This window comes from Ochotona princeps, chromosome 23 (assembly GCF_030435755.1).
Source record: "Ochotona princeps isolate mOchPri1 chromosome 23, mOchPri1.hap1, whole genome shotgun sequence".
NCBI classification, from domain to species: Eukaryota; Metazoa; Chordata; class Mammalia; order Lagomorpha; family Ochotonidae; genus Ochotona; species Ochotona princeps.
Window position 1 is genome coordinate 35,418,326 of NC_080854.1, and position 14,178 is coordinate 35,432,503.

General features: G+C 48.1%; 1 protein-coding gene across 2 annotated transcripts in view; it reads left to right on the top strand.

The window, feature by feature from the left end:
• Window positions 1-14,178, top strand: part of SEMA5A (semaphorin 5A) — a 317,265-nt gene that overhangs the window by 111,314 nt on the left and 191,773 nt on the right. For both annotated transcript variants that reach the window (XM_058680133.1, XM_058680134.1), the window contains exon 3: window positions 11,224-11,422. In XM_058680133.1, the coding sequence (XP_058536116.1) occupies window positions 11,299-11,422 (124 nt within the window). In that variant the 5' untranslated portion in view covers window positions 11,224-11,298. The remainder of the gene's footprint in view (window positions 1-11,223; window positions 11,423-14,178) is intronic.

Sequence of the window (14,178 nt, forward strand, 5' to 3'; positions counted from 1 at the left end):
CTCCAGGATCTGTGAGTGATGCTGTGGTGAAAAACTTAGTGAAATTTCCATCCCTGTGGAATTACATATTCAGGCCCAGTGGAAAGTTGTCGATGGAAATAAATCATCAGTTTATTTCTTCAGCCAGATGATGCATGTGTCTAACACATTGCCCAATCCCAGTCATCAAACCATCAGTGCGAGTACAAAGGATGTTATTTTGGGGACAGCGAATTGATCCTGCTTGGGGGACCAGAGTCTTTATTAAAATGTTACTTCTTGGGGCTGGCATCATGGTGTTTCGGGTTAAGCCTCCGCCTTTGGCTCTGGCATCCCGTATGGGTCCTGGTTTGCGTCTGGCCTGTTCTACTTCTGAACCAGCTCTCTGCTGATTGCCTCGGAGACAGCAGAGGATGGCCAAAGTCCTTGGGGCCCTGCTTGCTTGTGGGAGACCTGGAAGAAGATCCAGGTTCTTGGCTTTGAATTGACTAAGGTCTGGTTATTGTGCACATTGGGGGAGTGAACCAGCAGATGCAAAATCTGTTTCTCCTTCTCTCTTGTCAGTCTGCCTTTATAATAAAAATAAGCAATCTTTAAAAATGTGACTTCTCCCACAGTAATGAGGAATGAGACCTTGTTGCCACACGTACAAAACAGGAAGTGATGTTGATGTGTCACAAGTGTGTGAGCCCTGCATGTAGGCTGCTTTGCAAGTTTGTTATTTGTAGAGCAATATTTAAAATCTACCTTGATGTAATTCTCATTTTCATTTTAGTGCAGATTTTTGGTTCCTTGTTTTTAACATTTCCACCAAGAATAATGAGTGCTCCTGAAATCTGATTTTCTTGAGTCCCAAGATTGTGACAGGTTTGAATTATAGTTAATGTTTGGCCCAATGGAGCTAGTAGGCATAGAGAGAATAGCCAGTCAGAGGTCTTTTTGTTAGTCTAGTTTTTGTGTGTGTTAATAATTTGTTGTCTGTAAACTCATTTGATAGCATTTCAAGGTGTTTTGGGTTAAAGCACATTCGGTATATTTCTTCTCTGACTCTAACATGCTTTTGGGGGGGTCCTTTGGCATTTCGAGGGCTCCTGTGAGTCATTATGTAGAAGAGCTTGCTGGATCTTTTAGGGGTCATGCATTTCGTTGTCTTCCATCTGCTTTCATGTTTCTCGGCCCGGGAGACCACGTTTTAGCCTGTCTGCCTATAGTAATCCCTTCATCCCTTTGACCATTAATTGGAAAATTATGACATTTAGAAAGGACATTTCTCAAAACCAAGAGAATCCATGGATTTGTACCATATGTTATGAGAATTTTAATAGGATGCACATCTGTGACCATGAAATACAGAGTTGAAGAGAAAGGGACGAGAGTGGCATTGCAGTGGGAGCAACAGTGCTGCAAAGGTAGAGAGGCAACTATGGACTGGCTTTCTTTTCCTTCATTTCTCAGGTCTGGATCACCTGCACTATGTCCAGTACTGTCCAGAAACTGACATTTTTATAGGTGTGTTTCAGAATGACATGTAACTGGAGTTCAAGGTGATGCAAGGTCCTGGAAATGTTAATGTACAGCAGGATCAGGTGGAGATGGGGCTGGGTGTGTGTAGCTGCGATCAGAGGTGGCTATGCAGAGGTAATGTTAAAGGGTTGAGGCTGTCAACGGTAAAACTGGTACACAAATAGTTCTAATTACAGGGAAGAAAAATATAGGGGCAAGAACAAGACGGAGACATGGATCAAAGATGGATACTGGAAAAGTTGTCAGAGTGCAAGGACAAAAAGGGGGCCAGGCTGGGATGGTTGCAGGGAAAGAGTAAATGGGTCTTTAGGTCATGGGTCCGTGTTTTAGTGAACAGTGTAGTGCATGGAGGTGAATATAGACAGCGCGTTCCCTGGTGGAAGCAGGTGCCTCCATCTTGGTTATGTGAAGACACATTTTTTTAAAGATTTATGTATTTTTATTGCAAAGTCAGATTATATATATATATGTATATATATGCACACACACACACACACACACACACATATATATATATATATATATATATATATGAATGAGAGAGAGAGAGAGAGGAGAGACAAAGAAATATCTTCCATCCATTGATTCACTCCCCAAGTGACCCAATGGCCAGAGCTGCACCAATCCAGAGCCAGGAGCCAGGAGCTCTTCTGGGTCTCCCACGCAGGTGCAGGATCCCAAGGCCTTGGGCCATCCTTGACTGCTTTCCCAGACCACAGGCAGGGAGCTGGATGGGAAGTGGAGCTGCCAGGATTAGAACCGGCGCCCATATGGGATCCCAGCATGTTCAAGGTGGGGACTTTTGATTTATGAGTCTGTATTAGGTAGTTATGCCTGAGACTTCTTGATTTGAGTATGATGGGTTGTTAGGAGTTATGTATAAGGTATGTGAGTTTGAAGGGGTAGTTTACCAAGAATGTGTAGAATGAGGGGGAAATACTCAAAAGAGGATGGCATCTATTTATTGGAAATGCTGAGGAGTTGGTCTTCCACATGTGTTAGAAAGATTGCAGTGTTAGCCATGGAACGGGAGGGTTTTGTGAGGTGTCTCAGGTGCCATTGCGAGTGTAGGTGCCCATGTTCAGTGGATTTGACCACAGGAGATGAACACAGTAATGACAGCTTGAACCCTGTGTTCTCTTCTAACTATAGTGTCATAAGTGCTGTGACTGAGGAGAGAAAATGACACTTGCAGTCCTTCCCGTCCTGGCTAAATGCCACTAACAGTGACAATGGTGCGCACTGAGCATTGCTCGCCACACCCTTATGTGCTGTGTCCCTATGGTGTCGGCATCGGTGTGCAGTGTCTGGATGAATCCCTTAGAATCGCTGTGCAGACAGGTTGCATCTAGGAATCTATCGCCCAGGCATTTTGCGCATGCAGATGCGCTGGATTGCTTGCTCTCCTTCTCTTTCTCTCTCTCCTTCCCCCTCCTTCTCCCCCTCCCTCCCTCTCCCCCTCCCTCCCTCTCCTCTCTTTCTCTCCCTCCCTCTCTCTCCCTCTCCCTCCCTCTCCTTCCCTCTCCCTCCCTCTCCCTCCCTCTCTCTCCCTTTCCCTCCCTCTCCCCCTCCTTCTCCCCCTCCCTCTCCCTCCCTCTCTCTTCCCCTCCCTCTCCCTCCCTCTCCTCTCTCCTCTCTCCCTCCCTCTCCCCCTCCTTCTCCCCCTCCCTCCCCCTCCCTCTCTCTCTCTCTCTCTCCCTCCCTCTCCCTCTCTCTCTCTCCCTCCCTCTCCCTCTCTCTCTCTCCCTCCCTCTCCCTCTCTCTCTCTCCCTCCCTCTCCCTCTCTCTCTCCCCCTCCCTCTCCCTCTCTCTCTCTCCCTCCCTCTCCCTCTCTCTCTCTCCCTCCCTCTCCCTCTCTCTCTCTCTCTCTCCCTTCCTCTCTCTCTCTCTCTCTCTCTCCCTCCCTCTCCCTCCCTCTCCCCCTCTTTTTTCTTAGAAGGGGTTTTGTTGATTTAGCAGAGAAGTAGGTTGAATGAACTTTCACTTAATTTTAGAACCTGATGACGGATAGAAGTAATATTACCTTTGTGTAAATAATAACTTTATCTAATGGACTTCATTTATTTTTATTGTTCCTCCAGGCAGACTGGAGCTAAACAAGGGGAAAAAGGCAAAAGTGTAAGAACAATTCTCTTTGAAGAGAGATTATATAAAGTCACTGGCGCCGAACCATTATTGAAATATATAAAATAGTTTAATGTTTGCTTTTTCTCACTTTATACTGTGAGGTCATTTTATACAGCCATAAAATGCCTCTCCAACTGGGTTTAGATAGGATGAAAATCTATGGTTAGCAAGTTCTTGTCTTGTTACCTAAACGTGGCAGCCATCTGTTTCTGTGCTGAAGGCTGATGAGTGTTCTCTTTCATGCTTCCCTCCATGCACTGCACACATTCATTTATGATAAGTCTTTTTGGCTGAGATCTGGCAACCTAGGCGCATGGGTTAAAATAATATGAAATGGGTCTGCTTTTTAAAAAATATTACATGTAACAAAGGAAGGTGCAATGTATTTCAGGGACATGCTGATTTTCCTGACAAGTTCAGTATAATCAACAAACTTTAATTTCACAAAGAATACAATGTTATTCTTTCTGAAAAAAAAAAAGCCTCCATTCCCTTGAACATGGTGTAACAACTTAAAGCTATTGTTTTATTGATTCTTCATTAAATTAATGTCCATCTCGAAATCTGGAATATCCAATACTATTGCAAAGATTTGTTCAGTACATCCCTTCCCACCAGGAACACTCCGCAGGCCGGCATCCTCCCTGGTCACTTTTTACTGTGAGCCGTCTCACACGTGAGCTGCTGCACCACCCACAGCATCTGTCTCCTTCCTGCATGTGGAGGAAATGCCTCTTTTTGTGTCGAATAGATGAGCAGGTGCATCTGCATTGGTGTGACTCTTGTGTCCTGGGGGACAGGCTCCACCCAGCCCCACACAGGGGCCTTCTGCCTGGGCAGCAGGATTAGCAGGGTCCGTGAGGTGCTGTTTGTTTCTGCACCTTGAGGGCTTCCCTTGTGATTTGCTGCAGAGTGAGGCTGTGTTGCTGGCAGCAGTGATTCAGGCCATTTGTGTGGTCAGAAGTGTGTGGTTTTGCAAGCTGGAGCAGAAGGGAGTGTTGTACATTACAGTAGGACCTGTTCTGCTGTGACTTGCTTTCTTGATGTTACACACATGGTTTAACTGCCTGAGCTGAGCTTTTCCAGCCGCAAAGGGGGAGGGGAAGGCCTTTTTGTTTCTCAACTTGTATTTGTTTGGAAGCTAGACAGATCTTTACTTGCTGCCTCACTTTCCTAAATGCCTGCAACAGGCTGCACTTGGTCAGGTTGAAGACTAGAACGCACAACTCAGTCCCTGCCCCAACATGGGTGACAGGGTCCCAAATATTTGAGCTATTACCTGCTGCCTCCCAGGGTGCACAGGTACAGGAAGCTAGAATGAGAAGCAGAGCAAGACTCAAACCCAGGCACCATGATGTGAATAACTTCTGCACCGAAACACCTGCCCCGGTGCTGCTGACTTCTCCTTCCACTCAAGCTCTGAGGCTCTCAGATTCCTTTCTTGTCTCAGATGTTTGAAGGAGCTAAGCCAGCTCACAACAGGGCTTGCCCTGTGGCAAAGGATGGGTGAATTGGAAATGCTAAATAAAACATTGGCGCTGTGATGTCTGATTGATTCAGCGGCCAATTCGGCATGTTGGAGCACATAAACTTGGCACTGTCAGCGTGTGTTCAGTATGTAGATTGTTTATGTTTGAAAGGAGAAGCCAGAGTTTGATACACAAAGGGCTGGGCAGCCGTACAAGGCACCCTTTCATGAGAGACCCATGTAGTGGCAGGCCCTGCAGTGGTCACACTGGGGTCCTGGGGACAGAGCTGCCGCTCCGTGCAGGCTCTGCCTGTGTTGCTGGAAGATGGTTGAACCTTGAGTGCCAATAGGGCCCCAGCATCAGTAACGGGGTATGTGCAAGACACCTGCAGGGCCAGTGGGTGGAAAGCTGGAAGTGGCAGTGGAAGGCGTACAAGTAGGCTTAGGAAGAGCTGGGGTGGTGATGGAGGGGGTGAAAGGTTTCTTTGCAGTGAGGGAACCCTGGGGAGTCTGGGAGGTGGTGTGTTATCTGGCATTAGACCAGAGCTGCATTTGTGGCAGTGTGTATGTGTGGGTGGCAGGCTGGTTCTTCCATGTGGAGGCTTCTGTCTCTGCCTCATCCCATCCCCTGGCCTAAGACCAAGGCGTGGGAAGGTCAGCGGCCACTCCAGGGTCTTGGGAGCACTGGTGATTCCTGTTCACCACAAACTCGGCCTTTGGTGTTCCTAATGTGACAGCAGTGGTGGCTGTTGTGAGGCAGACACACATGTGCAGCAGTTGGTGCCAGCATGGGCTTGGGTGCTCTGCCGTCTACCACTGCCAGGCTGTGGGTAGGTGGGTGATGGCATGTGGCTTCCACACACCTCTCTGTGGCAACTCTGTCAGGTCAGCTTGATTATCTGACTTCTTGGTCCTCTGATCAGTGGCTGATGGGATGGAGCCTGGGCTGGGTCCACGGGAGCTGCATGGACTGTCCATTGTGCCTGAGCATCTGGCTGTATGCAGTTGTGCACCAGAGTCCAGAAGAAAGCATCTTTCCCTGGGAGCCATCTGTGAAGCTTGTGGGGCATCTGTTTTTATTAACAACCACTCAGGCACTGCTCCTTAAGCCAAGCTCCCACACTGTCTTTCATGGCTTTGACTTCTTGTTCAGCTGACAGCATTGCTGTTTCTAATAGGAACAGTTATTTTCTGTCCCCAGAGCCTACTGAGTTCCTGTGTGGGTGTGCGTGGGAAATGTCATTTATTGCACAGTCATGAATATGTGCAGGGATGTGTTTATTTAGGTAGAGAGTATAGAGATAATCCCCCAACACATACACATACACACACCATCAGGGAACTCAACTGGAAGTTTCAGGAATTTTGCAGTGAATACACTGAAAATACTTTTATTTTACAGCCCTAATTGGCCGTCTGTAATAAATCTGCATTCTAGCAGCATTGTTTCCTATTAACTCATCTAATATATTTTTAGTCTCCTTGAGGCAATAGGATGACATTAGAACAACTTTTATGGAAACTAATCCTTTGAAAATTCCTTCATAATATAGTTTCCAAATGTAACAAGTAGTTGTAATTAAGAAGACTTCATTTTTGTTGAACTGTGGCTGAATTGACTCCGAATTCAACTCAGTGATGTATATAAGCATGTTTTGAATACTTCTTCTGGTGACAATGGCTTATTGAAGTTCCAAAGAGGGAGAGGAATTCCCACGCCTGTAATGCCAAGGTTCTCAACCAGGGAATACTGGCAGTGTCTGCAGGCATGTCCACAATGGCAGGGGTGATGGCATCCAGCAGGTGTGGGTGAAGGTCAGGGCTCCTGCTCTAGGCATGGCATGGTCCTCAGAGCAGACTTGTGTGGGTAGTGTGGACTGAGCACGCAGAGCTGTGATCTGAATGTCCCCCATCCGCATGGGTCAGTGGAGGATGGACTTGTCCTGCCAGTTAGCGAGGGACCTCTGTAGTGTTAAGTCTCTTTATGGAGTTGTCTTTGCTGGGGGATGTGCCTGAAGATGGTGACTGCCTTCCCGTCACCTTCCTTACCCTCATGACTGTTAGTTGTTACGTTTTAAGCAAAAAGAAGCATGTCAGAGTCTGAAAATTGGAAACCTCTGCAAAGTTCCTGAAACCTAGAAGCCTCTGCAAAGCTTGTCTTTGCTAGGAGTGCCCCCCGCCTGTGTAACTACTTCTCGTCACCATGCGTGTGTTCCACTTAGCCATGCTTTCACCTGGCATGGCGAGGCACTCTGTGCAGGCTGCGGACATTTGCGCTGCTTTTCCCTCCTCTCTGCTCAGAACACAGGGCTGTTAGGGCTGGGAGGAGAGTGGCAGCTTAGTGGAAATGAAGGACTATGACAATCCTGACTGTCATGTGCTTGCTTCATGGTTCCCAGAAGGGAATGCCACATAAGTTGGGCCTGGCATGTGTGAACAGCATGTGAGAGGAGAAGTCACTGCTAACCCCTAGTGGAGTCCAGTCTAGGACTGAGACAAGGTGCTGCTCCAGTCCACGGGCCTGTAGTATGTGGCTTGGTGAGAGCCAATGTGGTCGTGATACCACACTGGGTGCAGGTTGAGTGTCAGACATGCGTGTTGGTGGTTGATGTCGTGCCTGGCACTGTGTGAGCGCAGGTGCTGAAGGTGAATGACTTTACACCATACCTGCAGACCATTTTCATCACCTCTGTTCGTGGGGCCAGGATGGTGTGCCTGGTCTTTGGCCAGAGTGGACTACCTTGCATGCCCCAGACCTCTCTGGCCTTACATAAAACCGCATCCCATCTAAAATATGTCCAACACCTGTTACTCTTTGTGAACGCATCTCTGGGTGAGATTTTTCCTGAGTCTCAACAGGAGGAGAAAAATTTGGCCACTAATTTGCAATCCTCTTCATTGCAGCAGCCTCCAGCTTTGCAGAGGGAAATGCTTATCTAAGACCGAACGTCTAGGGTTAATGTTAGAAACATGCAAAGATGGGTACTTGTGCTTCTGCACGTGCCGGGCTGCAACTGAGCCCCAGGCCCTGCTTTGGCACTCTGTCTCTCCATTCTTAGTATCTCTTGCTGCCACAGATGCTCTTGGCTTGAATCCTAACACCCGGGTCAGCGCAGCCCATGCCGCTCTGTTGGCAGTATCCTGTTTCCTATCGTTGCTCCCATTTGAAAGGCCCTGGTCTTCTAACTGCTCTGGTTCTGTGTCCTGGTGAGCTCCCTGCTAGGTTTCCCCTGATCCACCGTGTGACTACTACTCATTACTGCATCAAGGCCTCAGCTCAGAGTACTGCGCTCCTCTGCAAATTAATAGATAGGACGAGAGAGCTGGGTGTACAGTGGAAACTCAAATAATGTTAAGATTGAGAGACTGCAAAGCTTTCTAGATTTTCCAGCACCTACTCACGTGGTGACAGGACAAGAGATGAGGCAGGATAAAGTCGTAGTGAGGCAGCCAAGGTGACTTTTGCAACTACTCATTCTTGGAATAACTAACCCATTATAGCCATAATGCGTAATCCATTGTGAGTGCCAACGTTCTCCTGATCTAATGATGTCTTAAGTGTTCCACTTCCTGGCACCATACACAAGGAATCAACAGTGTTGGAGGGGACATTCAAGTCACAATGGTCTACATTTTCTGTCCCCTTTTGTCTTTTAGTATGTGCCTGATTGCATTGCCTTTTTTGGGTTTTCTTAAAGGGAGCCACTTAGGTTCTTCTGCTTCCCCACCCTTCCCTTCTGGCCCCTTGCAGTATGGATTCTGGTTCCTGCTCTGCTGTCCCTCCGTGGTGACCACTGCCTGGTGGCTGCCACCAGTGGTCTTGGCTTTGCCAAAGGAGAATGCAGCGTGCTCTCCTTTATTCTCAGCATGTCTGTGTTCCAGCCTAACAGATTTGGGTTGCTGCATTTCCTGGGTATCCTTTCTACATTTCATACATTTCATACATATCCTGGCTCTGTGTTCTCTCACCCTTGTGTGACTACTTTTTCAATTTACCATCTCTTACGAAAAGTTTTATTTTACTTTCAAGTCAGATTTAGAGAGAGAGAGGCAGAGATCTTCCATTCACTGGTTTCCACCCCAAGTGACCACTATGGCCAGAGCCAGGCCAGCCTGCACCTGGGAAGCAGGAGCTTCTTCATATCTCCCACGTGGTTCCATGGGCCCCAGGCCCTAGACCATCCTTCACAGGCCCTTAGCAGGGAGCTAGATTGGAAGAGGAGCAGCCAGAACTAAAACTGGTATCCCTGTGGGGATCCAGTGCTGCAGATAGAGGAGTAGCCTGTAAGCCATGGTGCTGGCCCCAGGCGCTTTTCCAGGATACCTCACAATAGAGTATTCCGGATTCTTCACAAAGTGCCTTTGGGTATTCAGAGAGCTAGAATGTGTGCATCACCTGAAGTTGTAGATTCCTGTCTTCTGAAATGATCATGGCAGCTTCCAGTGAACTTGGGCACCACATGCAGTGCTCTTCGTTACTGGTTGTGTCTGTTGTCCTTGTGAGAATGCCCTGACCTGTAGTTATTGTCACGGCAACAAGGAATGCTGGTTTGCTGCCTCTGAATCAGGACTACCACCTGACAGTAGGCTTGCTTCCAGATCCGAGCCTAACACCTGAGCCTTTCTCAGAAGGTCCTTTCATAGCCACAGGTCTTGATCGAGCATCCTGACATGCTGCGTCCTCTCCCTCAGCACTTCCGTGTGCCGTTGGGTCCCCTGCCTTTGTGGGCTGCCTGCCCTCCAGATGGTGCTGTTACAGATCTTTAGTGTGAAGCCCAAGCCCAAGCTCTGCCTTGGCTCCGTCCTCAGCCGCTCTACAAATCAGCAGTGCCTTGTCCACTCTCCTTTTCCCGTTTCTTTCCAGAGCCTTCCCTAAGTCTGAGTCATAGCTGTCTTTAAACAATGTTTTCTCGCTTTAAAGCTGTAATCTTTAAAATTGTTCAACTCTCCTGGCACTCAAAGGAATTACTTTCTTCTCGCCCTGTAGGTGCTCAGTGGAAATTTTATTTGATTCACGCTTGTCTCATAAGGAAGTTTTTACAGGCAAATCGCCTATGGAGTTAAAAGGATATGCTTAACAAATATGGACAATTTAAAAGACATTGTTTATATTGTTTTATTAATTAGGTTACAGGTACACTACAGTGGCTGTAGTCTTTTTGATAATAGGGTACTTTTGGACGTTAAATGGGGGCAGGGATTTTGTATGATTCACACAAGTACATCTGTGTTTGCTCCATTGTTTTACGATGGACTTCACAAGGAAAAACCAGCTGGTTATCAAAGTCACTCAGATTATTCCGATGTTTCGGTTACCTGAGGTCATGTGAAATATTTAATTGAAGCCTCCAGAAGTAAGTTAACTGAACTGCATGCTGTTCCATCTTGTACCATTCTGCCATTTACCTGGAATACACATCATGTCTTTATCCACTGTTTCCACGCTATGTATCTTACCTGTCCATTAGTTATGTTGATGACCAGACTGACTTTCATGGGCTTTTAGTACTTGTGTTCAGGTAACATTAATTTTACTTGACGGTGTCTCCAGAGTAGTAGTAGTGATGTTGGCTAATTTAGTTATGGGAAAGAGAAGCTAGACAACGCTTTCTTGTATGATAGAAGATGAGAAGTTTTCAACTAAAAGAAAAACCATCATACTTTGATATTGGTGAGACCTAACATGCATTGTGGTGTTTCGTCTCTCATCGTGTGTAACTTATTAATTAAATGTGATCTTGGCTTTGTAGGAATGAGTGCAGGTAAACACACAGTGTGCAGATGCTTCGGTCCTGTTTGTGAGTTCATACATCCACTGAGGCCTAGGGATGTGTCCCCTGTGGATAGGGGTGGCTGTGCTTGGCAGTGACTGATGAGTCCATAGAAGTGCAGCTGGAAATGTGTCCTTTGTTGCAAATGGGCTGTCTCCTAAACTCGGAGGAGGACTGACACCCACCCCCACACACCCACTCACCCCCATGGCCAGACCCCCTCTCCCTCTCCACACTCTCCACCCTGATGCCTCTGGGCTGGCCGTGCTGGCTGGAGTCTTCACGGTGCTGCCCCACGAGTTCACACCTGACTTCAATTCTGTTGATGCAGCTGCTCTCTCCCCTGTGCTCCAGGCTCGACATACATGAGGGAAGGAGGAGCCTCTGGTTAGAAGACCCACACCCAGCACCGGAGATCCATCTGTCACCATGAAGGGAGTCTGCGTGGTTACCTGGCTGGTTACAAGTCTTGGGGTGTGGAGACTTGCCCAGCCTGAGCCCCGGGACACTGCGTGGTGCCAGAGAGCAGAACACCCGGTCATCTCCTACAAAGGTAAGAGTGGACATTGCAGGTGGCTGCTCTGCCTCGGGGTCTCTTCCACCACTCCCTGTGTTTTCAAATGCCCTTGCAAGTCCTTTGTCCTGGAGGGTTTCCTGCAGTTGGAATGTTGCTCAGTCGTTTCCGTCTGTGTTAGCCAAATATTCGTTTGTCCCAAGTAGTTCTGTAAATTCAAAGTGATCCCCAGATTCCCACGGGACTCAGACCCCAGTCTTTCTCTTGCCGGAGAGTTGGGTGGCTTCCCTCTATGGGAATATACTTTACCTGTTGTTCTGTATCTTGTATTTTGCGTGGACGTGAGGGCTGTTCTGCTCTCTGGGACTCTGGGATGCTCCCGTGACTCATGTCCTCCCAGGGACCTGACCATCCCTGGGCTGCTTCAAGCACCACAAATGCTCATAGTTAGGTCTTTGTAGCAGACAGCCCTAAGGAAAAGAGTGAAAAATTAGACACACCAACTGAGCTTCCTGCTGTCTGCTCCCATGTGTAGGTCCTTACTGAGGGGGGCTGGCAGAGTGATTCCTATGCCTTTACCTGGTTACATTGTGTCATGCCCTCCACTCCTAGTGGTTTCTGATGAGTGAAAACCCTGCAAGCTAGTTGTCTTGTCTGCAAGGTAACTGCTGTCATGTCACATGGAAGATTTCCTTCTGCACAGCTTAGCAGCTAATTACGCTGGAAGGTTCCAAAGCCAGTTAATCTCATCTGGTGCATTTCCATCTTGGTTTTAGGGATACTTACAGTTTCTGTTCAGCTGTTGTGCTAATGTCACAGTGTTCAGAGAAGCTGAGCTTTGCTCCCTGTTTTCTGCTGTCTTCCTTCTGTATTTGGCTCACCGTTTGCTTGAATTCAGTGGCTTTACTTCTGCAGTATACACAAACATCATAGGCACAGGAAGTGGAGCAGTGGAGGTGTGAACGGGTGCCTGTCTGGGAGGCAGGCAGTGCACATGGAGCATTAGCCTGACTTTTGTCACTTTGCCATGATGGGAGATGCTCAGGTGGTTATGAAGCGGCTTCACTGTGAGACGAACCTCCAACTTTTCCTTGAGTGATGCTCGGGTTATTTGCTGTCATTTCCAATCATGGATGGCGTTTTAATCTTGCTGTCTCTAACATCTTGCAATAGTTCTGCAAGGTTACTGTTGGGCTTGAATCTATCATTGGGATTTCTGGATCAAGGGGCCGGTGCACATGTGGCTTTGCTGGAGGCTCCCATTTTGTGGAGGGCACATGCTTCGCATTCCTATTACCCTGGGCATGAGACAGGAACAGGTGTTGCTCTGCAGTCGTTCTAGCCGAGTTCACCGCCAGGCTTTAGGCTTGGGGCCTTCATAGGGGCTTTCCAGTGACCACCATTGTACTTTTCAGTTGCCTGTCTTTCACTGTGAGTGGACAGTGAATGAACATTTAGTTGGTGCTGCTTATGTATAGGTCTATGCTAACAAAAGGCAGAGTCTCTGCAAAATGAATGGAGACAGCTTTTTACAGCGTGAGCCCAATAACCATTGCTTGGCCCTTGATGAAGGGCCCTTCCCTGTGTTTACGCTGGGTGCCGTGGAGCCCAGTTGAGCAGTAGCAGAGTCAGGCCGGGATGTGGGAGGGTGGCCAGAGCCTCTCAAGAGTGCTGGAAGATGTTGGTGCTCGTAAAGGGAAAGGAAGAGAGTGAATAAGAAGTCCTGCACGAGGGAGGAGGGCATTGCAGGCACAGCAAGTGTTGGGTAGAGTTAACATGGTATTGAGTTAATGCTAAGAGGGCTAAGGCTGGTGGGGTTAGTAGGAGTGCAATAGTACGGGCCATTGGGAGGCACCTGGAGCAGTGTGCCCCCTCTCTGGTGACAGGGAGAACCTCTCTTGAGGCTGCGACTGGGATCAAGGGCAGTTGGGACAAGGACTTGAGCTGAGGGAGGAGGGGTGACAGCACTGTAGAGAGGAGGGTCAGGAGGAGGTGTTCCTGGTGCCTTTAGGGATGTGGGGAAGCAGGAAGCACTGGTTCTCTGTGCTCCCCCAACACACCCGTCCCCTCTTGGGTGCTGATTCCATGTGGAATCAAGAAAGGCAGGTGTGAGAGGGAGTGATGAGTTAAAAACAAACAGCTGAATCCCTAGGAGCCACCAGGTGCAGGTACCTGGGTGAGAGCAAGGCATTGTGGGAACCAAGAAAGGTTCGCTGTTGCTGGAGGAGGAGAGGAGGCTGTCTGAGGGTGACAAGGGGTGATGAGTACATTCAGTGACACATTTGTTCTGTTTTGTCTGATTTTCCTCCTCCTAGCCCTGAAATCTTAGGTTGGGGATGTCCAAGCAGTCTGTCAGTTCCCTTTATTTGTTGTAGCTATGGGGTCTTTGCTTTCTGGGGTTGCTGTGCTGGAACAATGCAGCAGGTGGCTGTGAACAACAGAACTGGCTTCTCCCCTGGGGCTGGAGGTCAGAAGGTCAGAGCAGAGGTGTTGGCAGGGTCCCTCTCGCTCCCTCCTCTCTGAGTGCTCTGGGAAAAATCCCTAATCTCTTTAGCTTCTTGGGTTGACAGCAGTTCTTGGTGTTTCTTGATTCCTTGGCTTGTCGTCCCCAGCTCTCTGTCTGTGCACTGACAGGGTTCCCCTTGGGTGTCTTTCTCGTTTTGGCTTGTCCTCATTTCACCAAGATGTGAGTCATATTCAATTCAGTGCTATCCCTAGCCTGATATTGACCTCATCTTAGGCGATTCATTTTAATTTCACAGTCATGGAGACCTAGGGCTATGACGTCCACTTAG